The 26,652-nt window shown below is 48.7% G+C and overlaps 1 protein-coding gene across 7 annotated transcripts in view; it reads right to left on the reverse strand.

The window, feature by feature from the left end:
• Nucleotides 1-26,652, reverse strand: part of DNM3 (dynamin 3) — a 374,683-nt gene that overhangs the window by 282,893 nt on the left and 65,138 nt on the right. For all 7 annotated transcript variants that reach the window (XM_053659308.1, XM_053659307.1, XM_053659304.1 and 4 more), the window contains exons 3-4: nucleotides 8,443-8,592; nucleotides 7,037-7,240 (exon numbers count right to left, since the gene is read on the reverse strand). In XM_053659308.1, the coding sequence (XP_053515283.1) occupies nucleotides 7,037-7,240; nucleotides 8,443-8,592 (354 nt within the window). The remainder of the gene's footprint in view (nucleotides 1-7,036; nucleotides 7,241-8,442; nucleotides 8,593-26,652) is intronic.

Below are 26,652 nucleotides of genomic sequence, written 5' to 3' on the forward strand. Positions count from 1 at the left end.
AGTGTGGCTGGTACGGTACGTGAATGTCTTGTAAGAGATGGACAGTGGTTTGAACATGCCATCGAAAATGTCACGTGGCGGCTGGTCCGAGTGCAGTGGTGCCTACAATTAAAATGTCACATGGTGTGCTTGAGTGTGATATCGTTCTGTTACAGAATTACATGCTCATGATTTCATAATAAAAGATTCTTAGGTAATAAATAGGGGCATTATTTGTGCCGGGACCCTGTATCTATCTATTCCTATCCGTGACCTATTCTCTCTCTCTTCTTTTTAATAGTTAAGTTCACTGTCCAGGTCGCTTTATCCTTCCCAATAAAAATAGCACATGAGAGCGCCCTGGCTGGTGTGCCTCAGTGACTGAGCACGGGCCTGTGAGCCAGAGTCGCCGGTTTGGTTCCCAGTCAGGGCACGTGCCTGGGTTGCAGGCCAGGTCCTCCGAGGGGGGCACACACACATTGGCATTTCTCTCTCTCTCTCTGTTTTTCCTTCCCTTCCTCTGTCTCTAAAAATAAATTAATTAAAAATTTTAAAACATTGCCCATGAGAGAGTATATACTTTCATTAAAAAGCTTTTCTTATGATGAGAACTTTTAAAGAGCTACTGTCTTAGCAAACTGAAAAAGCCCGTTTGTTTAAGCCTGTAAGAGGAATATCTTCTGTAGTCATGTATCCAATTCCGAGGTTCAAAGTACTTTTTATGGCGTACATAAATCCTGATACAATTTTAGATGTAAGCCTACGATTCAACATACACTGTGAAAGCTTGAATGGAAACTTCCCTCTACTCTGGGGCCAGGCTCTTTATCAACTTAGAGATGCATCACTGTGCAGGTGGGCTGATTTCTAACCTAAGATTGAACACACCCACTTGAACTGTGTGTGCACCAAACTCTTAAAATTCAAGTACACACAACACAAAACAGCAGCCTGATTTGAAACGTGCACCTGAAACTCCCAGATATTATAGGATGACCATCTGTTCCCTTCATCTGCTCCTGATCACGCAGGACTGCAGGGACCCTGTGTTTCCGTGGCCCCTGCCTTCTTCAGAGCAGACACGTGTTTCCCGGTTCAAGCCGGGTACATCATCGACGCTCAAGTTAAAACAACGACTGATCGAACAGAACTGATATAAAATGACATTTTTCAAAGACCACAAGCCTTTTGGTTGTCACCCCTGTGCTTAGCCTTTTCTCCTTAAAGAAAAATCTAATTGATTCTATGAGTCTCATTTGTGTCAGAAATAAGCTCATAGGTATTTCCCTGAAGAAGTCAAAACATGGCGTCTGTGAACTGCACATCCAATCATTTCTGCTTAAAGCATAAGGTATCTTTATACATATTAATCTATTCAATTAATATCAGGTCAGATTGGGGCTCATGGGCAATTATTTAACGTCTATTCATTTTTTTAATCTGGTCAAATATTTAAGCTAAGCGTTTCCAGGTGGGCTGGGAATCCAACTAAGAAGGAAAATCACTGCCCAGACGGACTCTGCCTGGGGGACGGACAAGATGTCTCCAGAGCGCTCTTCTGTTTGCGTTTTGTGAACATACTTGTTGCATGCTGAGTGCCCACGGCACGCCTGCTGCTGGAAGCTTCGTTCAGCTCCACGGCCCCTCCAGCACCTCCAAGACCAGACAGGAACACAGACAGCTGCTAAGTGCTGCCAAAGGTCAGTGGGTATCAGTTTCCATCACCCGTGGACTTGAACGTTTTCCAGATCGAGAGGGACGCCTGTAGGCCGAGAGCTGGAGGAGGCAGGCTGCACACACCTCCCTACGACAAACAAAGTCTGCCTCCAGCTTCGGGGCAGTTTCGCCTCCAGAGACAGCTGTGCCCCACTCCCAGCCAGAGGTCGAATTCTCCTCCTGGAGAGGTTTTCCAAACTCCAAGACCTCTGGTCATGCTAGGTTTAGGAATGCAGTTCGTTTTCTGTGAGAGAAATCGCCGTGAAAAGAATTTCCAGGCACAGGGGCCTCCCTGGTGAGGCCTCTGAGCAGCCCCGCCTGCAGAGGACGAGCAGAGGGTAACGCTGAGATGCAGCCCCGCAGGGGGGTGAAAGGCACAGGCAGAGTCTCCGCAGGTCCTGGACTTGTGCCCAGGTAAATGAGCCGGCACCGCCGTGGGGACTGACCATGCCGCCTGCACCGATATCGTGAGGGCCCTTCCGTGATGACCGGCCCCGCTAAGGTGGGGCAGGATCTATAAACACACGATGTCAGCGTCCCTCCTCGCTGCGTCCGAGGGCTGCGGAAACCGGGGTCTTCATACTGTGGCCATTAGACCAGCAGAGGCGACGTTACACCATCATAAATGCACTCAGTGCGATCAGAGCGACCTCCCCAGCAGTCGGTCTAACCGACCCACCTCGGCAGCACCCAAGACCTCTGCTTTCCCTGCTGTCAAAGGGCGGAAGCAAGCCGGCCCTCTCCTGTGTGGGCGAGCGACCCCCGCCAGTGCCCCGAGTTATAGCCCCCGCCCCTTAGCCAAGCGTTCGTCTCCTGTATTTACCCAGCCTGAGTCCTGCTTCTCCTGCATTTACCCCATCTCGGTCCTTCATCACCCAGTTTCTCTCTCCCTCGGGTCATTCATCCACACACAAATGTGCCATCGTGTATCTCCCAGCTTTCAAAAACATTCCCTTGACCTCATACGACTCAGTGTCCCGTTCTCCTGTTTGTCTCGACAGTGAAACTCGGAAGAGTCTCGGTCTATATTCTGTTCCACTTGCTCACGTCCAAGTCTCTTCAGAACCTCCTCTGAAGAGAGGTCACGTATGAAGTGACCCTTCTTATCCTGGTCACTGTGACTTCCATGTGCCAAGCCCAAGGGAACGTTCTCTACCCTCATCTCATTAGATGAGAACAAAAGAGTCTGGTCCAGATACAGAGACCAGAGACAGCGATGACTTAGACCAAGTTCAAGGTTGCTTTGCTTCTGCTTACTGCCGAGTATTTCAGCAAGCAGCGGAAAGGATCCACGGGCTAAGAGCGCAAGTCCCTGCATGGACGCTGCTTCCCAGCCCCACCCCAGCTCCTCACGGAGGAGAACTTGAAGTGTGAAGGTGAACACAGCCTTTGGGGACTGGGAAGACCACCAAACCGGAAAGACAACTGCGGCCACCCTGCCTTTTCTGCCACGAGGCCGGATGTACCGCTTCAGGACAGTGGAAGAGAAATCTCGCCGTCCCAGTTACCAGCCCTGGGTTCCAGTTCTCACTGTGTCACTGGGCTGCCTCACAGTGTCTGAGAGGTAGTAGACGCAGCCTTGACCTTCCCAGTCCCCCTCCTGGATCTCTCTGCAGCAGTGGACATGGCCTATCACTATGTCCTTCTTGAGACCCTCTTCTCCTGGTCTCTGGATGACCATGTGGCTCTCTACACCCCCTCAGTCTCCCCTGCTTTTCTTTCCCCTCCCTTCACCACGGCTATCTCCTCGGGCCTCCTTGTCTTCTCTGTCTGCATGGGTCTCCCCCATGATGTCAACTCGGGAATCAGACACTATCTGAATTAGTTCCCCACCCATCACCACAAACTGATGGCAGCAGGAACTCTCTGTCTCGCCGAGCTGGAGGCGGAAGTCTGAGGTGCGGGTGTCCACAGGGCCCACCGCTCCCTCCAAAGCCCCTGGAGCAGGGTCCTTCCCGGCCTCTTCCACCTTCCAGGGGCTCCTGCCTACTTCCTGGGTGGTGGCAGCTGCGCTCTGATTTCCACCGCATTTCCCACGGCCCTGCCTAGGCATCGCTCCCTGTCTCTTTCCTCTAACAAAGACAGGCCTTGGGATTCTAAGATCCTCCCTAAGTCCAGGGTGATCCCACTTCAAGATTCTTACTTCCATCTGCAAAGGCCCTGTCTCCAAATAAGAACAGGTTCACAGGTGTGGCAGTGGGGCCGGGGGGCAGGGGAGCACGGGGACAGGCCTTAGACACAGCTTTCTGGGAGACACCCTTCAATCACTCTCCACCTCCAGACTGACAGCTCCCAGACTCACCACTCCAGCTTGAAACTCTCCCTCGAACGCCCTCTCTAACATCACTACTAATAAACACTTCAAATTTTACATTTCCAAAATAAGACTCTTTGTTACTCCCCAGACATTTTCTTCACCTAACATGCCTAATCGCAGTAAGTAACGTTACCATTTAACCAGTTCCTCCCACCAAAACTCTGAGACACCGCTCACTTCTTGCTGTTACCTGCAGCCAACCACCGGCACCCGCGGGCTCCACTTTCAAAGTGCATCTGGGCCTGACCGCGTCCCCCCCGGCCCACTGCTCTCTTACTCCAGGTCCCATCGATGTCCCCACCTGGACCTGTTCGCAGGCACACCTGACGGCTCTGCCCATTTCTACACAGGCCCCCCTTTTGGTCCCTTCTCACAGCAGGCAGACTGCCCTACGAAAACACACATCGGATCTTCTCTCTCTACGCTCAAAGCCGTCTGGTAGTTTCTCACGACACTTTGAATGAAATGCACTCTTTGTCACGGCCTAGAAAAGCCCACAGCATCTGGGGCCGGCCAACCCCTCTGACAGCAGAACCCGCGCCCCCTCCCTCTCACTGAGCTCCATCCTCAGTGGCCTCCCTGCTGTCCCCGAACCTGTCAGGCCAGGTCCACACCTGGTCCCTTGTGCCTGCTGCTCCCTTGGCCTGGCAGGCTCCACCTCCAAAACTGACAGGGCCCCCCATTGCGCAGTTCCCTGCTTGCATGCTGCGCTCACAGAGCACGGTCCACAGTAGCATCCCCTCCCACTCGCTCTCCCTTCGCCCTGGTGGGATGTTCTGTCTCCACCTGACGTTGTACAAACCTGACCTCACCATCATCACTTACCTGTCATCTGTCTGGTCCCCTCATTCGAATATGAGCTCCAGGGGGCCGACCGTTTGTTTTGTTCAGCACGGCTTTCATTCATTCCCCCCAGAACGGGGCTGCCACGCTGTGCCTGCTCGTTAACTATCTGTCAGGTAGGTGAACAAGCAGCTCCAATGGTCTTTAAGTCAGTCGGAGTGCCGTGGCCATATTAACAACTGATATGAAAAGTGCGATCGCATGAAGCCAGGTGAAGATCACTGTTGCTGAGCGCCTTTAGGAAATCGTGAAGGAGTGCTCACCTGACAATATAAACACGGACTCTTCCAAATCAGTCCTTTTCGAATAATAACGTACGTATCTTCTAAAATATTCATTTTTAAAAGCTCTCCTTTTGAATATCATTATGCAAACAATTTAATACTAACTTATCAACATGAACTTCCTCCCCAAGCATATATTTAAATACACCCAAAGGTGAAAATGGCCTTCACTCAGCACAAAGGAGCTGCTGCCTAAAATAGGCCACCTCTCAGAAGACTATGTAATTATGTACCTTGGTGGATCAGATTATAATTCAGGTACCCAGAATAAAAAATGGTCCTCTCTTATCTAAATAGGTCATTCTCGCTCAGCAAGGACAAAACTTCAGGGGAGACAGACGTCAAGTGCAGAGAACGGGCCCCTGGCACAGCCACCAAATTAACTGCGAAGGCCAACAGTGCAGCCGACGTCATGACCAGAGATCCCTCGTGACCCCAATTCGAACGTCTTCCGAATGAAAACTTCCTGATGATTAAAGCTGCACGAGACCAGAATGAGGCATGATAAAATGGCAGAACCAGAGCCTCTAACAAAGGCCATTTCTCCAGAAAAGCAGTAAGAACACAGGCAAAAGTCGTCAAAGTGAACTTTTTCAGAACTCTGGAAATCAACCCAAGGCTGACGACAAACTCAAAGGTTGTTTATTGAACAAAACTGGCTGAATCCCGGCAAGACCAGTGAAATTTGTGGTGTCGGAACTTTCCGGATTCCCATCCCCCCACAATCGCAGGGGAATCCAGCAGCGAGCCAATCACCCTGCCAAATCATCAGCGAATCCCACTCAGGCCCACACAGGGCGCCCCTCCGCTTGTCCGTGCTCTGCTCTTACTCCGAATGTGCAGCGAAAGAGCACTAATCATTCCACCAAGGTCTCTGGGACCAAACACAATGACCGAAACCGCCGACCAGAGAAAAGGGATGCAGAGCCGCTGTGGGTTACAGAAGGACACCTCGGAAGGCTCTCACTCAAATCTTTCGGGAGGACATTACCCAAGAAACCAAGAGCTGAAAGTACTGAAAAAAACAAAAAGAGCACTCACAAAATAGGGGACGCTGCTGGAAGTTAGGACACTACATCAGACACGAAAAGTCCGTTAGAGGAGCGCAGGGTCAAGCTGTGTGAGCCCCGCAGACGGTAGAACAGAGGAGGAAACCCTGCCGCCCCAAAAATGAGGATTAATCCCGGAGCTCTGATGCACGAATGGTAAGAATTCCAGATACGGAAAACACAGAAAATGGGGACAACTGGTGATTAAAAGAGAAGAATTCCTAGAATCAGAGGCCGTGCCTGTCCACGCCGACCAGGCCCACCCCCGAGTGTCCGCACGTCCGTGAGGACTGGACAGAGACACATACAAAGACCCTGACTCGAATCTCTGGAGATGAACCATTACTCAGCTCAGAGAAAGAAATGTTTAAAAAACAGATCATCAGCATAAATAAGGGACTTTTCTGGACTCTAAAATGCCAATAAACAGATAAATCCCTGTTAAGCTAAATATCTTCCATGCGTTAAGAGAACTTCTTGTTGTAAAGAAATAAAAACCAGATTTTTTATTGGGAGTATGTTCACATAACTCTCATAATAACTATGGAGACTGTCTGAATTCTGTACCCGAAATTTATTTTACTGCCTTTTTAAAATAAGTATTTCATGAAGATTAGATATGCCTGTTTTCTTAGATCTCAGTTAATCTTACAATTTTTTGCATAGGTTCAGACTTTATTCCCTCATTTTTCTTTCAGCACCTTAAATCCAAAAGCCCTCACAATATTAATGATGGCAGATTTAACTAATGAGGAATTCAAGGTATGAGAACTGGTGTCACTTTGGAAGACAGCCAAGCTCCTGATACCATCCACTAGCTCCTTCCGCCTTCAGGGCCGCACACTGACCTTGCGGGTCGACCTCTTTGGCCAGCTTCAGTGCGTCCGAGTTGGCCAGGTCCGTGTTGGCCGGCGTGACAGCCAGAACCAGACAGTTCTCCCGCGTGATGAACTGCATGATCATTTCTCTGATCTGATGCTCGATGTCTGCTGGCTGGTCTCCCACGGGCACCTTCGTGATTCCCGGCAGGTCGATCAGGGTGAGATTTAACACTGTGCGCAAAGGAGAAAAGGAGGCGTGTTACAGGTGCCCTCTAAAAGACGTTAACGGCGCAGCCTCCCCTGTCGCTTCGGTGGAAATTTAACTGCTGAATAGCCCCAACTCACGGCATGCAGAATAAAAAGCAAAGAATACAAAACGGCTTTGCAAGCTTTCGCTGTTTTTATGATGTGATTGTGCTGTGGCAAATGATCATTTTAACGCAGTCTCAAAGGCACTAATTTGTATGCCTGGCCATTTCCTCAGAGAGCCGTCACCCCCATGGCCGAGGGGTTACAAGCAGACACTGAACAAGACGTGCGTGTGCTGCCTGCCAACGCCAGTCTCACACAGTTTGCTGCCTGCCTTCAAGTGGTGTCAAGTTCTCAGGGTAGGGTCTGCCCTTCCCTTCAAAAGCACTGCATGTTCTTTACAGACGGGGAGCCACTTAGCCTGTGGGAAAGCTGTTGGCCATTCACGGTGCTGTGAGGTTACTGTGGGGGCTACACAGACAGTCTCATGGAGGGGGCTCCAGTCAGGAGAGCAGGAAACTGCCCCAGACTCAGTGACGTCATCCCCAACTTGGCCATCGCCCTCGGCACAAAGCAGCATTGCCACCAAGTCTTCTGGGGACATCATAATGCAGCCTATGTCATTTGGGCTCCGTTTGACAAGCAACAGAGCCAGATGGAAGATAACAGATTAAAATCCATGCTGCTAAAAATTAGGACAGACACCTTCCCCACCCCACCCCACGAATCGGTGCTCTGCGGTACAAGCAGCTGCTGAGAGGCTGGGAAACAAATCGCCGTTGGGTGCTCAGGAAGAGAGCGCAGAGGACCTGCAGGGCTGTGAGAGGGTCCAACAGGGAGGCCTCAACCGCAGCAGCACGCGCCACTGGGCTTTTGCAAAGACTGAAGGTATTTGAAATACAGAAGTTCTCATGCATGCCTCTTTGGAATTCTAAAAGTTTAAAATAAAGAACAAATTTTTTAATGACTTACTCGACGCTGATCTTTTAAAAAGTCATCTCCTCCTGCCTCCCCGTAAACAAACCTGCGAGCTCTCTGGACCGCAGTGGTGCTGGCAGTACCCAAACACCGTTCTGGAAGCCTGGTGTTTTTTGAGAGAACAAGCCATCTTCTATACAAATAGCGTGTGTTAATGAATGCAGCATAAGCACGTGAGGACCGGAATTTGGTTATTATTCCCTCACCATGTGGAGAGTAGACTCGTAAGTTGATGGGAATGGAGGAAATGCCCTTATTCATGCCGGTCACGCGATCTGTCTCAGCTTCGATCTCGTGGCGAACTTCATCGAAATCTGTAAACTTTTTTCCTTTGCAGTGAAGAAATTCAGCGTATTCTACAAAAAGACAAATTAATACAACCGAAAGTCATTCACTCTGGCAGTTAAGTAGAAGGAAACAATGTTTCTTTAATTACAAGTCACAGTAGCCAATATTGTCTCTTAACCCATCAGAATGGGAAAACACAGCTGTTACAAACAGGCGCAGTTAACACTTTAGAAATATCGAACACAGTACAAAGGCCAAGGACTCTAAATTTGCTACTGTTGAGGCAAGCAATTAAGCCCTATAAGCAGTCCTTAAACCTCTGCCCCATTAAATAACTTAGAATTTGGGTCCTCCAAACGACAAAACAAACAACAGCGCCTGATTGCCAGAGAAATTCCGTGGACGGCACACGCGGAGCCTGCCCACTGACCCTACCAGTGTGTCCTGGTCCAGTGTCAGCACCTCAGTACAATGGAGCCCTGAGTTGTACAGACACAGCTTCCGAAGGCAGGAAGATTTAGAAACTGAGTTTGGCTAATTCCTTAAAGAGAAAGAATATGGGGAATGGTTTCACTTTATGACATACTATTCCAAGTACCACATCAATTTCTGTAACTTAAAAGCTATTTCCTCAAGGAAACAAAGAGTATTACACCAAGGAAAATATCTACCTGCAATCTAAAAATAATGATTATCTGTAGGCAGAAGGAAAAACTCTAACTATACAATAAGCAGAAATTTTGTTTTTTATAAACTCCAGTAGCATCCTATGAACTGCTGTACCATCAGTTTCTATACCTTATTATCAGGTGAATGATAACTTCAAAAGAAGCTGATACTATTGGACCTCAAACATTTATTATAATGTTTACTAGGGAACAAATCTTAACAAATGTTGTAGTTTCTTGAATAACTAGTTGCAGCATTGCTCCACTGGGGCTGCTTGGGCCCAGACGCCAGCTGAGACCACCATTGGTGACCCCCACCCCCCACCGCAATTGTGCAACCTGCGCCCACGATGGCGAGGCCAATAGGCAGGCAAGCTTGGCGTCCCCTGCCTTCAAGTAACTGAGCATCAGCTTGAGGGCTAAAAATCACATCACAGAGGAAAAACGTTAACACGGGCAGCGTGCAGTAAGTGCTGAAGTTCATTTAAAGCAAAAGGAAAGGCAGAGACAGAAAAGATGGCTTCAAGCTCCAGTGCTCATAACAAAAACAAAAACTAGGTATCATCCACTGAGTGCTGGGCCCTCTTCCCGGCCTCTCGCACCACCAGGCCCCGCCCCGCTAGTCCGACCACCCCTGCGGCCGCCAGGTGGCAGCACAACCCGCCCAGCGTCACCCGGCTGCTCGGGACTGGAAGGGTCACGGGACCTCCAGAAGTGGGCCGGCGAGTTTCCGCTGTCGTTTACCAAGCCCTGTAACGGCCCAGCTGGTGGCAAGTTTGACGGACAGAGGTTTTCATTTTTGTCGCTCCTGCCTCTGTGCATGGGCACGAATGCTGCTTTCTTTGTTTCTCCGTGTAATTCTGTGCGCACTTTCTGGAAAACGGCGCGCTACGATTCCGAAGCTCATTGCCGCCGGGTGGCGGAGACACACTCGACCCCAAAACCTCCTCGGGCTTCAGAAGTCTGGGCCCACAAAGCTACTGCAGCCCCGGGCCACGTCCCCACGTCTCCGCTCACGGGGGCTGCTTTTCTTAGAATACAAATCCTCAGAAGATAGAGTCTGTATTCACCCCCTCAATGGCTAGGCCGGTACAGTGTGAACAGAAGGATTTAGAGATAAGTGAAGAATAAAAATAAGAAGCAAAATAAAGAGGAACAAAGGACTTCAAATCCCAGAAAGCAAAAAGTAATAAGTAAAAATGAGTCATAAATAATTCAGAAGGCATGGAACTGTATTTCAGATCAATAAATTCTGTGTGAAATTCGCACTTGAGGATTACGACTGTCGTTAAGTATTAATTGCATAGAACTAACAAGCTTCTCAACCAGGGACTAACGCCGAGTGTGGTCCACCCTCGTCGCCACCAGATGGCGCCTCCTTGCTTTCTCCGTAGGAACCTCTTGCCCTTCCCGGCCGTTGTGAACAATCAATGCCATTGTCAAGTCAGATTTAAACCCATTCCCGGACTCCTCCCGCAAAGGCTTGTGTCTTGGAATTGAGAGATTACAGCTGAGCAAAGACTCCTCGAACCTTTGTGTCCTTTTCACGATAGGCTCCCACAGGTCGATGTAGGGATGCCTGTGTGTTCTAACCGACGTGTGAGAAACTCCTACTTAGCAGGCGGGCGCTGATTGAGAAAGCAGGAACGGAGCAGAGGGGGGAAATAAAAGTGTCCGGTCTCACGAAGCTCACAGTCTAATAACAGGAAACAATGACCAGGGTGTGTGTGCACCAGTGCCGGGGGGAGAGGGGTCACTTCGTCTCACACTTTGGGTGAGCAAGGCTTCTCTGACCTGATAAAGTAACACTGGGGGCAAGACTCAGGAAGGAGGAGGAACCACCCCCCAGCACCGGCCGGGAGCAGACGTGCGTGCGCTGCGCGTACTGGAGGAATGGCGCGCAGGCCGCGGGGCACCCAGAGGTGGGGTAGACGTCTGGCTGTGGGACAGGCCTGGGCTGCGCAGGCGCTGTGGGCCGTTCTCAGGACTGTGATTTTTTACTCCGAGTGAGCGGCACACCATGTGAAGCGTTTGGGGCAGAGAGAAAACAGGATGCCACCTGGGTTTCGGCCAGGTAAGTGAGGCTGCTGTGTTGGGGACTGACCATGAGGAGCCAAAGGGGAAGCTGGCTTCGGGAATAATGGAGGCGGCCAATAATGGGGCTTGGACCAGGGTAGCGGCAGCGGGAGGGGTGAGTCGTGGTTGATTTCGAATGCATTTTGAGGGGAAAACCAAAAGGATTTGCTGATGGATTGAAGGTGGAGTATGGGAGAACGAGGGGAGTCCAGGATAAGTTCAAGAAGTTTGCCCTTGGCAAAGGGAAGAACTTCGAAACAGAAAAGACTAAAAGGAAGGGGCCTGAGGGACGGGGGCTGGGAATCCAGTCCATCTGCGAGGCCGCTGCCCTCCCAGCCGGTGGAGGCGGAGAAAGGGCTGCTGAGAGTGGTTAGGGCCCCACAGGCGCAGGAGACACCGTCACATTCCTCTGAGAGGCGTGTGTTTATCCTGAACAGGTTCCAGAAGAGGGCAGCCGAGTGCTTGCGGAAAGGAGCAGTGTTCCAGCAGTAGCACAAAAATACCGTGCGGGCTGGATCTGTGGTGAGGGCTGGATCCGTGAGTCGTTCATCTAGGGGCAGGTATTTGGAATCACTCAAGTCCGGCGAGTGGATGACATCACTGAGCCGGGGAGTGGGTGGGAAGGGTCAGAGCGCTGCGCCCTGGGTTGTCTGATGTTCCGGGCCAGCGCAGGGAGCTAGGGGAAGAGTGAACGGAAGTGGTCAACGAGGTAGAAGGAGAACCAAGAGAGGAGCCCAGAGCCAAGGGGGAGTGCCATCGAGGAAGGGGACCTTCCGCTGCATCCAGTGCAGCCAACGCGGCGGGGAAGAGAACTAAGAATGGACCACGTAATTGGACAGCAGGGGAGGGGGTGTCCTTTGGGAGGTGGACAAGAGCTGTCACCACGGAGTGGGGTGGGGGACAGTCTGTGTGGAATAGACAGAAAGACCGGGAGGAGAGCGAGTAGAGACTGATTATAGACAATTCTTTGGAGAAATGTTGCTGTAAAGGAAAGAAGTGGGGGCGGACCCTTTCCCACAGCCCTGGCCCTGCGCTCCTCTCCCACCTGGCTGGTCCTGAGTTGTGTTCTTGTACAACGAATCGGCAATCTGGTAAGAAGAACGTTTCTCTGAGTTCTGTGAGATGCTGTAGCAAATTCATGGGCACGCCTGGCTCACAGCCAGTCGGTCAGAAATACAGGTGACCGGCTGGACCTGCAATGGGCATTCTGCGTGGGAGGGGGTCCACTGGAACCTGTGGTTTATAGCCAGTCTGTTGATGCCTGGGCTTGGGACTGCTGGTGAAACTGGGGTGGCGGAGGACAGGGATAGTCTCACAGGACTGAGCCATCAACCTGTGGGATCTCACGCTACCTCTGGGCAGATGGTGTCCGGATGGAGTTGAACTGGAGGACAACCAGCTGCTGTTAAACAACATCTTGTTGGAAGGGGACGACACCCCAGCCACCACCATAGTGAAATTGGGCCCCAGCACCCAAAGAGACAGGAGCGAGAAAATCCTTTTCTATGGGTCCCAAAGAGCCTCCTGGGAAAGAATTCATCTCAGAGCAGGATGAACTAGCTGATCAATAGGTAAGACTTTTCGAGAGGTAGTAAAGGGGAGTCTTCTGAAACTTTTATACTGCGGTGAACTAACACGTCTGAAGGTCTAACAAATCCCACCTGTGGCTCTGAGAGGCGCCCTCCCTCATAGAAAGGTACAGTTGTCAACAGTCCAGCTCACCTGGCGTCCCTTTCATCCCAGGTACTGGGGTGATGGGCCCGTGAAATGATTTCTTTCTCAAACAACTCGGGCTTCCTCCCAGCATCAGTCTGCAGAGTGATTCAATTTCTGAGGCCCGAGGCCCTAGCAAGGATATAGGCGGTGCACACATAAGCACCGACACTGGCCCGTGAAATTACACCCTGTGTCACTACAAACCTGTCTTGCTGAAATTCTCATATGTTTTCAGTTTCACAAAATGAGACTCCTAGTTCTGCTGGCTCCCCAGTGATAAAAAACGGCCCCCGTCCGCCCCACCCCACACGTGGCCCAGCTGGTTGGGCATCCTTCCGAGGGGAAAGGTCACCAGTTGGATTCCCAGGCGTGGCGAGTACCTGGGCTGCAGGTTCCATCTCCAGTCTGGGCGCATACGAGAAGCAACCAATCAATGTTTCTCTTCTCTTTCTCCGTCCCTTCTCCTCTCTCTAAAACTTAAACATCTTTAAATGTTTTTCGAAAACCTACATTCGAAGCAAAGATTATGATACTTTTTTATACATCCAAGAATAATCTTTTGCGGGGAGAGGGTATTAGAAATTCAGAGCGATCACTCTCTTTTATTTTTATTTCCCAGTAAAACATTTTAGCACTGTCATTTCCACTGGTCATGAAAAAACAAAGTACACTGGGTCGTTAAACAAGTGGCAAATTGTTTGGACGAAGGATGATGCGGTTTACGCCTGGGCAGCATTCCAATAATCGGTAAGAAGCACAGCGTCACCAGAAGAATTTAAATATTTCCAATACACCCTTCCCTGGGAAACAACCCGCATATGTTTTGATTAATCAAGGTTAATTAGAAAGGAATAAATATGGAGCACAGGCATGTAACCTCTTGTCAATTTTTATGCTTAAGAACCGGGGGCCTCGCCCCATCAGCTGGGGTGTAATTTCTGAAATGTTTTCGTGTTTTGAGGGCACGGGGCTCCAGTAAAGTAGAGTCCGGGGTCCACGTGAACAGGGAACAGTTTTCAATGTCACAGAGCTGATTCACCGGCCGGGGAGGCCAGGAGCGACAGCCACACTGAAAACCAGCCCTCCTCAAAGGCAGAGGCCGCAGCTGACCCAACCGGGCTTCCCCGGCGCCGTCCTATTCAGAGGCAGGAACATCTGTGCGTTTCTTTGTTCTTGAAAGCAGCTCCCACGAGGACAATGAGCAAAGCCCGTTTGAAAGAGAAGTGCATCCATCGAGCCTTCAAGTCACTGCCCACTGAAGGCAGGGTGCTGGGCTGTGGCCGAGTGAGTGGCAGGGCGAGGGAGGCATGGATTGTGGAGACCCAGATCTGGAGCAGGACTCAAATGTGTCCCTCAGGGAGGCAACAACAACAACAAAAAGGAGGAAATCTAAGGAAGCAAACAACTAACCTGAGGGGGGAAGTCCAGCAGTGGGTGAAAGGTAGAGGTCTCGGTGGGAGGTCGGCCGAGAACAATCGGGTGGGATGGGCGGGTGGAAGGAGAGCTGGGACTTCAGAGGGGACAAACGGCAGGTGCCGGGAAGCTAGCAGAGACCAGGGTTTAGGATCAGGGCTCCGGGACTCCCGGGCAGAGCGAGCGGGAGGTCGAAAGAGAACTCCAGACCCCAGCGAGTGAGATGGTACCAGGCAGAAAACCAAAACGAGAACCCAGTCACAGAGAGGAAGGTAGGGCCATTTTCCTAGCGTTCAAAGCCAAAGCCACTTACAGAGACTTAGGGGGAAGGGAGATTAAAGGCAGTCACTGCCCAACCGCAGGGGCCAGTTCTAAAGCCTGGGTGGGGTGGAGCCCAGGTGTGGGGATTAAGTGGCCCCCGATGACCAGAGTGGTGCTGGCCCGCGAGACTGAGGCCAGCATTTGACCGATGTCCCACCAGTGATTGGGATTCGTATGGAACATTCTATGACAAGTATGCAAAACAACCATCAGACACTCAGCAGCTGTAATACCTACGTAGCTCAATTTAGTCCCTTATTTTCTCAAAGGCGTTCGAAGAGCGTAACAGAAATCAACTTTATTTCACACTCACATACAGTCCATGTAAAGCACAATCAAGAGATGAACTATGTTCCAAATACTGAAACTGAATGAGAAGATCGTCAAGCATTTGGCCAAAAACTGCGAAGCGGGTAATTCTTCTACGTCTCAGTGACACCTGACGTGATTTTCCTCTTCTTCCTCGAAACGCCTCTTCTCCGACAGCCCTCTTCTACCCCAGCTGCCCTGGTTTTGCCCCTTCCCCACCGACAGCTCCTTCTCCGGGCCCTCTGCTCACTGTCCCTCCTGCTCTCTGCCACCCTCCTAAACACTGGAGTGCACCAACCTCCCTTCCACCCTGCTCCTCCCCTCTGTCATCGCCAGCCTTTCCAGTGGAGCTCGCCTAATCTATCTGCCTTTAAAACGTGAACATGTTTATACACATATATCCCCAGGTTCATGCTTCAAGCACTTACCTCTTCCCTGCCCTCTAGAGGCATACATTGTATGTAATGCTGATTCTTAATCGACATTTCTATGTGTCTAACACATTCTTATTATATCTAGCCCTGGCTGCTGTGGCTCAGTGGACTGGGACTCACTCTAGGAACCAAAAGCTCACCAGTTCGATTCCCAGTCAGGGCACATGCCTGGGTTGCAGACCAGGTCCCCGGTTGGGGGCGTGCAAGAGGCAACCGATTGATGTTTCTCTCGCACATCAATGTTTCTGTCCCTCTCTTTCTTCCTCCCTTCCCTTCTCTTTAAAAGTAAAGAAAATATTTTTTAAAGTTTCTACTATGTCTAATAAATACCTCAAAATAAACATGTCTGAAACCAAACTTTTAAATCCCTGCTGCTCCCCACCATCCCCATCCCGCCCCCTCCCCGCATCCAGGCCTGTGCCTCCTTCCCCTCTTCCACGACTCAGCTGTTGATGCCACCATGGAATCGGGTGCTCCACCCAAACAGAACCCCCGGCTGGGTCTGCACCCCTCTTTTCCTGTGCGCTCCCCAACATGTCCTCTGGCTTCCGAGGCCCGCTCCGCCTCTCACCCGCGCTACCATAGAAGCATCCTAACCGGGGTTTCTGATTCTACTCCTATTCAATGAATCCATTCCCCACCCAGAAGCTGAACAGGTCTTTCTAAAACATACACCAGGTCGTTTTTCTCCTCTTTGTAAGACCTTTTTCTTGGTTTCCCAGTGCAATAAGAAAATCCCAAACTTTCCTCTCCCTGAGGCCTGTGTGGTCCTAGACCACCGGACCCCTATCTCTGATGCCGTCTCCATCCTCTGTGCGGCTGCGAGGACCCCCTTCCTGCCCCTCCAGCTCACCAAGGTCACTCCCAACTCAGGCCTCTCTGCCAGCTGCCCCTGCTGGAGGGTGAGGCAGGGGAGACTCCCTCGGACCTCCGCCTGGGTAGCTCCTTCCTGCCATGAACGTCTCCTTCAAAATGTCATCTTTTTAAAAAGGCGGACTTCTGGGGCAAAGAGAAGGTGTGGCTCAGTCACACTCCTTCACAGCCTCCAACTTACTTTCTTCAGCGCACGTAATCACTAAGCTTTTCTCTCTCTCTTTCTTTTATTGCCTACCTTCACCTACCGGACTGTAAGCTGCAGAACAACCAGAACCATTACCTGCTGTACTCCCAGTACCCAAAACAATGAATGACGTCTATGAGGCACTAGGTACATGGCATTGAATTACAGAACAAATAGATGAATGCATAAAAACTAAATGGGTCAAAAAAAATAAACCCTGGGGGACCCTGGAGGTCTGTAGTTATGAGAAGCAAATAATCACCCAGATGGGTTTTGACATACTGAGTTTGAGACAGCTTTGAAAATCCGAGTAGAGTTTTAAGCAGTCAGTTGGAAATGCAAGTCTGGAGTCTGGTCCTGGGGATACAAATGCTGAGAGTCCTAGGTATTTAAGTTGCAACTGAAGCCACAGTGTAGAAGGGAAATGTCTACGGGAGAAAGGAAATGACGCAGAGAAGAGCCTGGGGCAGGGATGAACCTCAAAGGCCAGGCAGTAGGTAATGCATCAATGAAAGAGACAAGAGAGGCCCTGGGCTGGGGGGGGCGGCGGAGACCAGGAGTGTTTGGCACCATGGAAGCCAAAAGAACAGCGTGTGTTCCCAGTGGGAGAGAGTGATCAATATTGTTAAAATCCATTGAAAGGGCAAGGTAAGGACTGACAAATGGCTGTTGTAATTTACAGAAATTGAGTGTGGATTCATTTCCTGTATTCTTAAACAATATTCTGTACATAATTTCAGTATTTCTTGTTATTTCAATGACGTTTGCTATGGATTACTTTGTTTACTTAAAAATTGTTTTGTTCTCTTTTATGCCTTTTCCCCTCGTCTCTTCCCTTGCTATCCGGGTGACAGCTGTCACTTCTTGCTGGTGGCAATGCATCTGTTTGTGAGCCGTGTCCCCACTCTAAACTGAAAAGTCCAACCCGGTGTGTATGGCCTGGGTCTACAATAAAACCGGAACAGCCGGGGTAAGGCCGAGGCCCTGCGATCCATGAGCTTGACATCACAGACGTCATATATTAACTTTGGCTGCTCAAGCCTCTTTGTGCTTCCTCCTGATAATCAGTAAGGTTAGAAACTGAAAGTAAAAAAGAGGCTTTGAATAACTGAGTTATGGCAATATTATTCAAGAGTAACTAAAGGTACCAATTCAGAAACAGCAACTGATTCAATACCACTTTGTGTTCTAATAAAACAAAATATAAGGTGATTTGCCACATAAAATTCTGTAGAGTAACCGAAAGTGAAATGACTAGACATTGTCATGAAAATCCAAGCAATCAGATTTCAATGTAAAAAGATACAACAGAAAGTCTAAGATTTGCAGAATGAAAACACTATTTCCCAACAGAATATGTTACACAAGGAATGCAATTTATAAATGAGATGTGAGGAGTAATATCAGAACCACAAGGATATAAATATGCAACCAAAGGTCATCTCAGAGAAGGCAACAGACCTACAGCTCACGGCTCGATACACTGTAGCACCGCGACTGCCTCAACAGAGGGATGTTCCCATCGTTACAGGATGTTATGTACAAGTGATCAGCAGTGCTGTTCCAGCGACACACTAACAAGACCTTAGCGCATCTGGTAAACTCCTCCAATGTCTTCACAGAAGGCTGGTGGTCAGTATCAGTGGGAAACAGGGCCAGCATAACTTTTACAGATGAAAAAAGATGTGAGTAGAAGTTCATTTTTTACACATAAATATTCCATTTTTCCAACAACATAAGTTGTCCTGGCTATTCAGGCTCCTTCACGCTTCCTGTGAATGTTAGAATCAGCTTGTCACTTTCTACAAAGTAATTCACATTTTGAGTCTTTATCTACAGCATTCATTGCGATGTTACTTGGAAAAGTAACATTTCCTCCTCTGGCCCAAGTTTGCACATGGACACACATTTACGTGTGCATAGCACATTTAGTGAAAGCATGGGCATTTCCCCTTGCAAGCTGGCTCTGGAAAATGCAGTAAACTTTGATAAGATACTAATTTTTACAACTGGGAGACGCATCTTCTCTAAACTCCATCTCATTAGAGCGGTCACCTCCGTGTTGCCGGCGGCCACAGAGAAACGCTGTATTTCTTATCCATGGCCCAAGCCCCATCTAACTAGTCAGTACGGTTTAGCCTGGTAAGGAGAAGACACATATGTTTGCAACAGAAGTCTCAACAGATAAAGACTGTATCTTGAACATACGAAAATTCTTGAGTGTGCTATTTACATCTGGTGGCACAAAGCTACAACGCAAAGTAACTCCCTCTGACAAGGTGCCTTTGCCTCGCAAATGGCAACCATTCCTCTATGGCTCAGACAATAGTCAATCCAACCATTTCTTCAAAACTTGTTTAAAAAGAGGGGGAAGAAAGAAAAAGGAAAACTAAACACCGTTCCTAGCATGAACAAAACTCAATTAGTAGAACAGGTCAATTAGTGTACATTGAAAATATTCTGAGGTCTCCCTTAAGTGATTTTTGTTTTTACCCTCAAGGGATTTTTTTTTTTGTAAGAACACCCAGAGCTTAGCAAAACCCACTGTGTTAGGTGGTCAGTTTAAATGATACTAACAGAAATGCACCTATAAAAGTGATAATAATAAAGTTCTGATTTGGAACTCAGCACTATGGTTTTTCCAACTCGATTCGCATGTAAATTGATGCTTAGCTACAACAGTTGCCCATTATCTCAATGGGAACTTAACAGAAAGCTCACAAAGACACTCGCCTCCTTTAAAGGGGGCTCGAACCATGGAGGTCATGAATCACTTTTTCAAAACAAAATTACAGGAGTAGGAAAAAGGACAAACAGTGAAAAACACACGAGCTATAAACCACTTTGCCTGGAAAACAAGTGCATTCGGTTTAGAGGGTCCCCAGACAAGACTCCAGCACGCAGACCACGGAGGAGAATGCCATCCCCATCACGATGTGGTGCTTGCTCCTCCAGAGGTCGTCTTACTGAGGCTGGTTTGCAAATACGCCCTGTGCCTTGAAAACCCCTCTTAGTTCCTGACGTTAGAAGAGCCCATCCAAAAGGCCTGCAGCCGTCCTCCCTCACCCAGGAAACCCCTATAATCACCCCCGAAGGGAAGTAGGCTTCCCTTGCTAAAGGTTCACACCCCTACTGTGTCCCATAGTCAAAAACAGGGTGATCGAGCCTATGACAACGGCAGACCCAAGTCAGGAAGGTCCGGCCATTTCCGCACCAGGGGTGCATGTGTCTTTTCACAGCCTGCAGTGAGGGCAAGAGCTTGCCTGCCCGCTGCTGTCACCAAAGTTCTCCCAGTACCAGTTGTACCAGCTCAACAAACTTGTATAAGAACAAAGAGCAGGTGAGCAAACGCATCTAACACAATGTCAACCCTTAATTTTAAAAACAGTCAAAGAAATTTTAAGTAAACATGGCGCAGCTAATTGAAGAAGCAGAGCTCTTGGTTTCAGAGAGGTTAAGTAAGTCGCCTGAAGCCACACAGCTAGCAGGCAGCAGTCCAGGACTGACCAAATCCAGACATTCCGGCTCCTGAGGACAATCTGTGGACACCCCACACCGGCTACTTCTCTCCCCTTCCAGCTCCCCCTTCCTTCTCTGTTCTCAACAGCTCCTTGTTTCCACCCCCACCCGCACCCCCTGCCAAGGTGGGCATTTCTCCAAGCCCAAGGTCAGGAATCGCTTGTACTCCTCTCTCTGCCATGGCTCAAGGTACATGGGGCTCTGGAACCTTTCTCCATAAAAATGTACGAATTTATATATACACAGAATTTTCAGTATAATTTCAGGGTGTTCCAGAATAACCCTGCTCTGCCCTCCTCACCAAAATATGGGCTTAAAGCACCTGCTATACTGCCTCCAGCACAGCAGACGCTCAGCAAATGGTCTGTTTCTTTCGTTGCCATGATTACAATCCCTGCCTGTCGAGACATTCCTACAAGGCCGAATGAGTATCATTCCCACTAAACACTTCTTTGACCACTCCACTGTGAAGAATGCTGCTTTCTCTGGACTTCTTAGGGCTCTGAGAATATAGTACTCATGCGATTTTACAGGTAGAAAGGCTCTTAGAGGTTCTCTCTACGAAGTAACATATTGAAGAATCACACACCTTCCGGTGCACGGTAACTATTTGTGGATGCGTCTTATCTCCCACACTTAGACGCAGGGGCTGTCTCTTCCACATCTTCGACTTGACACCCCTTGAGGACTCAGGAATAACTGAAGAATGAATGGGAAAAGGAACGAATAATTCCAAACAAAAGCTGAACTAATATCCACTATTTTTCAAAGACTCGTGAGGCTTTGTATGTCTCCTTCGGCATTTGTAGAGCACCCTGTTTTTCCCTCACTCAGGATGAATCAACGCTACAGAGGAAAATCTTTCTGAGCATATGTCTTTAGGACCTTTCTGTTACCCATCTCCTCTCCTGTTCTAATCTCTTACAGATAACACCTCAGGATAAGTCGCTCAAGAACGCGTTACTGCTCCCAGGACTTCACTTTAGTAAGACGTTTAATCCCATTTGCAGTCCCCCGACACCCATCCTGGCCTTGGTGATCAGGCTTTTGAGTCCCTTGGTGAGCCAGCCTTCGTTTGCACATTGTGCTTCCTAGGTTACAGAACGAGACCGATTCCCATCCTGTGACACACTGTGTCCTTTCGACAGGGAGTTTTTGGGCCATAAAAAAACACAACTTATTAACGAACTGCTACTCTGGGGGACACAGGTGTTGACTATAATTCACCAGCTTGAAGAACTAAGAGATTTCAGTGAGATGTCATGACAGAAAACAGCATCGTGCATGACTGACCAACGGAAGGTGTGCCTTGGGGCTTGTGGATGCAGCGGAGGCGGAGACTGTTAGGCTGGGGTGCTCTGGGAGGGGCTGGGGGAAGGGCTGAGTCTGAGTCAGATGTAGGAGGGCGGCAGAACTGGGGAAAAGCCAGGAAGAGGACAGAGGGCATTTAAAGCTACAAACAAATGATAACAAAACCACCAAATCGGGAAAGCAAAAGGGAATCGAGGATAAACCAGCTGAACAAATAACAAAAATCCCATCAGAAAAACATCCGCGTAGTGACTGAATGGAGGAATGAAGGGTGGGCGGAGGGACATCACGGACAGAACGCACCCCTCCGTGAGGGCAAAGGTTACATTCGATGTGGCACACACGGTAGGTAATGGTGCCCCTTCCGCCCTGGGAATGCCGAAATGTAGCCTACTGGTGCCATTACTACGATTTCTTAAATGGTCGATATAAAGGTAGAGGCTGGAATCCGACACGCACTGACTTTTATGGTCTGTCTGAGAGGAAAGAGCTGGCGTAGAAAACAAACTGAACTCCAAAGACAGCAACTGGATTCCTCTCTGATGACACCCTCAAAGAAAAAAATTAGAAGAAACTGGAGAAAGAACTGAGTGGTCACCACTGACCGGTGAAGGTCGAAGACTCAACGGCTGCAGGCACAACGCCACAGGTGTGCGTGTACAACTGCGCTCTGTGGGCCTGATCGTGGCTTTGCCTGTAACATGACTCGGCCTTAAAAGCTGACTGTGGAATGCAGCGCAAAATTCACACTGGCCCCCAGAATAATCTGGAAGGTAATTACACATTTTCCCCAAAATCTTTTCATCCACCACTTTAAAATAGTTCGAACCAAAATTTATTTTATAGACGCATTCTTGGGACATACCTGCTGCATAAATCACGATATAAATTGACACACATGGGTCCCTGTAATGCCCATAATGTCCTGGGGAATTATGTTTTCCCAGCTAAACTGTAACCTCTCTGTACCTCAGTTTTCTCCTAAATAAAATTAGAATAATAGTAGCCCATTAAAGCTAATAAAATCAAGATTTACCCTTAGACATTTTCATGTATATGAGCTCACCTTTACTATTCTTTAATAATTCTGTGTATGTTACCGGATCCCTTTTAAAAATTATTTTAAGATGTAATGGATTTTTTGTGCTTCAGAGTAGTCAGTCCATCTAGACTGTGAACAAAGAAGTGAGATGCAGAAGAAGTAATGCATAGAGAAAGGATGCTCATTTTTATCTGTTACAGCATAAATCTACGATGTTGCCCAATGGTAAGTCCCAAAGCCACTTGGGGCTTGTATAACTAGTAGTTTTTGCTACTTTCTAAAAATATTTTGGCTCCAATCTAAACCCTTTCCATCACTCCCACCCCATCTCCCGTGCACACGACCACCATAGACTCCAGCCACTTCACTGTGTTTCTCACCTCCAAGCTTTTGCTCCAACCCACTTCCAGGAATGCCCCACCCTTTTTCTGGGTTCCCCCACGAAAACAGCCATATGCATGCACGCAAAAAAGTACATACACACACCCATTTCCCTGGCTGGCTGAGATTCGGTGCAAGCATCTCTTTGATAGAAAGTTCTCCTCTGACGCTGCCTCACCGCTCACTATTAACTCGGGTGCCTCTCCTCTGCCATCTCACATTCGATTTATAGCTGTGGGTGTGGCTGTGGTGACAGCAGCTTCATCATGTCATCGGCCACACCGGGCCACTCAAGTCTCCGACTCCCCTGCTGCCCTGTACATTCCTGCTGGTCCAACATTACCTCCTGCTCATCTCCGATTCCCCCGTGTCCTCCCCAGAGCCTGAGACGTAGGACGCACTCGGCGTATACTGTCGGGGAAATGAGTTCTTTTGTAATCGTCCTGTGTAATGATGAAAGTTAGCATCTCATCTTAGGAAAATCATATTCGTTGGGGAATGATCGGACTGATCGTGTCTTATGAATGGGAATTTGTCACATTTTCTAAAGTACAGCTGTGGGAAGCTTCTGTGCCAGTAAGGAGTCCGTTAACCAGCACATCCACGCAGACAGTGTTTTTGTGGAAACTACTCCCCGGCTAGAAAATCACACTTCCCCAGCAACTCCCGGATCCGCAGGGGGGAAGCTCGGAGCCGCCCATCTGGAACTGAAAGATGAAGGCTGCTATCATGGTAATGCGACCCATGTGAGTCCTTCCATTCTTTTCAGCTTTAACTTGCTGAGCCAGGTGTCTGAGAGAGAGACTATCCACTTAAGCTCATCAAACAGAACTCCTCTGCCTTCGAATTGCAGTGACGTTGTATCCGTGATCTAAATACCCCTAATTAAAAGAGAACTGCTTAGCATCAGATTTCTGTAATTCATTAATTCTCAGCTGAGAACATATTTTTAGCTATCTCAGGAAAAACTGCATAACCAACTGTCGCCCCAGTTTCCTCAGTTCCCCTTCTCCTGGTGGAAGGGCCACAAAATGAAAGTTTCCGTTAAAAGCCATCCATCTTCTGCTGATGGCTTCCACTGGCGTGATTTACAATGTTCTGGACTCGTCCCGGGGGCTAAACCTCCCCTTGTAGGAATAAGCAAGCAGCTAACAGAGATGGAAGCTTATCGGAGGTAAAAAAAAAAAAAAAAGTCACTGCCCCCAGTGGGGACTGCATTCCAGCTGCGACACTCCCAAGCAGCAAAGGGACTAAGAACACCAGGCTGACAGTCACTTTGCTATCTTAAGAGGATTTTATTTTCCATTTTCTTCACCAAGGAGTAACGCTGGGCACCCAGAAGTCAGAGGAGGTAAAGAAATAGGTTAGGGGGAGCGAAGTCCTTTTGCTACTTCGGAAGGTCCCAGAGCCTGTTCTGACGAGCCCTGTCCCCAAACCCCCACTAGTAAAGTCGTCACAACCACAGAGAGGGGACAGTGAACAAGTCGGAAAAGAGAATCAGGACCCAGCGCTACCTCAAAGGGCTGGAATCACCAGTGGAATTGAGAAGAAGAATTTGACTGTCATAATAAAGGTCAAATCCTGCTCTTCAATAAGGAGAAGCCCAAGCAGAGCACAAAAAAGAAGAAAGCCTCAGTGGTTCTGGTGGGCTGCAAGTTCGGAGGGGCTCAGTGTGAACTGATAATAACACAGCCCCGCCCCAAACCAATGTGAGCTAAGAGTGCATTCATTGGAGGTCAAGGTCTAAACCATGAAAGGCAGCCGTCCCTCTGAGCTACTTTGTGCCAGGAGAGCCCATAGGGACTGCGTGCGGTCTGGGACGCCAGATTTCCGCCGCTTTCCTGACAAACCGGGACATTAAAAGTGAGGAAACTCAACCCTCAACCCATGCTTTCCTGAAGAAAATGGAGACAGAAGCTTAATGGGGATTCGGTGCTTTTTATTCTGAAGGCATTTCTTTCAAAGCCACACCTTGTCGATGGCATTCCTGGCTATTAGCATTCCACTAGTTACACTTGAGGGAAAAAGAGGAAGCAGAAAGGCATTGTGATTAAAAACAAAGAACTGAGCATCGTAAGAGTGCTTTACTGAAACTCTTATCTCTTTAAAGCTCAGGTAACTGGTATCCTTGAAAGTACCAGATAATTTGCCTTAACACCTAAAACCATAAATAATTATGATAACTGAAATATGTAAATACGACATTTAATTACACAGAGAAGCATAACAGTGAAGTTTGTGAGCTATAGATAATTGCAAACAATCACCTTCCACTAGCGTATGGTGTTTGGGAGAAATATATCTTCCGGAACCATGAAGGCCTAAATACAGGTATCTGCATCTAATACAAATTATAGCAGAGACCTAATATAGCCATTTTTATTCGGTGGGAGTGTGAATGTTTTAAAGCTCTGAATTCCATCTCTCCAAAAAAATTATGTAAATGTCTATAGTAATCAGCCATTCCTTACCAAAAGCCGTAATAACTACCTCTCCGAGTGAGAGATTAAAACAAAGTAAAAAGGGAAGCGTTTTATTCACCTGATGGCAGTAACATCAGTGCTATTAATGACGAGAAAAGGAAATTTCAGCTCCCTCAGAGAAAAGAACCGTAATTTGAAAACGTAGAGACATGTCACTCTTCCAGTTGTAGAAAGACCTTGGCTTTCAAAGGCAGCAAAGAAGCCACTGAGTAAGTTATCTGAGGATTCTCGTTACAATGTACCTCCCTCCGAACCAGCCAGGGGATTTACTGGTCAATCCACTGAAGTTCCAATACAAATTTCTTGTCATTAGATTTGCATGGCATACAAACTTCCAGTTGTTTCCACCCACTCAGTTGGTGCTGGATGGGATCTCAGGAGTCCTCAAATTCAGCATTCAGTGTGGGATGGAGAGGAACCCACTCACTCCTTCAAGGGCGTTTAGACAAATGGCTACCAGTTCACGGGAGACACCTGTCGGCGCTGGGCACAAAGCACAGGGGCCTGTGCCCTTGAGAAGCTCACTGGTCACAAGACAAGACAGTCGGCTAACCGCCAAGTTATAGATGGATGTGGCGGGCATTATCAGAGAAGTCTATGCCAGGTGCCACAAGACATAAGGAAAGACACGATGAATGGAGGGAAGCAGAGTGTGAGAGAAGGTTTGGAGAAGGAGCGGCATCTGCACTGAAGCCCTTTTTGCAAGAGAAGACACGGGCAGCAGGAAGAGGCAGAAGGGGTTCCCGACAAGAGACCCAGCCTGCGAAGCGCCAGGCTCACTGTGGCTGAAATAGAAGGCTGAGTGACTGACACAAACGAAGATGGGACTGGGAAGGCGGAACAGGCCTGGGAAGGCTTTGGGAAGAAAGGCGAATGCCTAAGCAGCCCTAAATAATCATTCACACTCTGGGTAAAACAGCCGGCCGCCCGCTGCCCATGAGCCTGCACGGCTGAGAGTCTTCTGGACAGGATTCTGAAAATGGTTTCTTCTCTGGCAACAAAAGGCTTCAGGTACCAGCTGGCAGTGCTTTGCTTCGGACATCCCATCTCAAAGGGGAGAACTATGGACCAGATACAGTCCCTTCTGGCCAAGGTCGCACGGTACATCAGCACCACCAGTAACTCACTCCGAGTTTTGCTGCCTAAGTGGAAAGGCTGCCTCTTCAGAAATCTGTTAGCACGTTTCAGGAACAGAAAGGCAAGGAGTCAACAAATGAGGCTTGCAGAAGGCAAAGCAATGCAAGTAAAATATTTCATGATTTCAATTGCACCAGCTGAGAACCAGGTAGGCGCCAAGCCCTACATGCACCAAAACAGGCAGAGATGTGCAACTTGCCATGTTTTCCTGCCTTGAGATCAAAGCGGGGCTTCAGAGTAACCACCACGTTTTAAGTA

Source organism: Artibeus jamaicensis, unplaced genomic scaffold (genome assembly GCF_021234435.1).
Source record: "Artibeus jamaicensis isolate MK-2021 breed Jamaican fruit bat unplaced genomic scaffold, CSHL_Jam_final scaffold_625, whole genome shotgun sequence".
Lineage (NCBI taxonomy): Eukaryota > Metazoa > Chordata > Mammalia > Chiroptera > Phyllostomidae > Artibeus > Artibeus jamaicensis.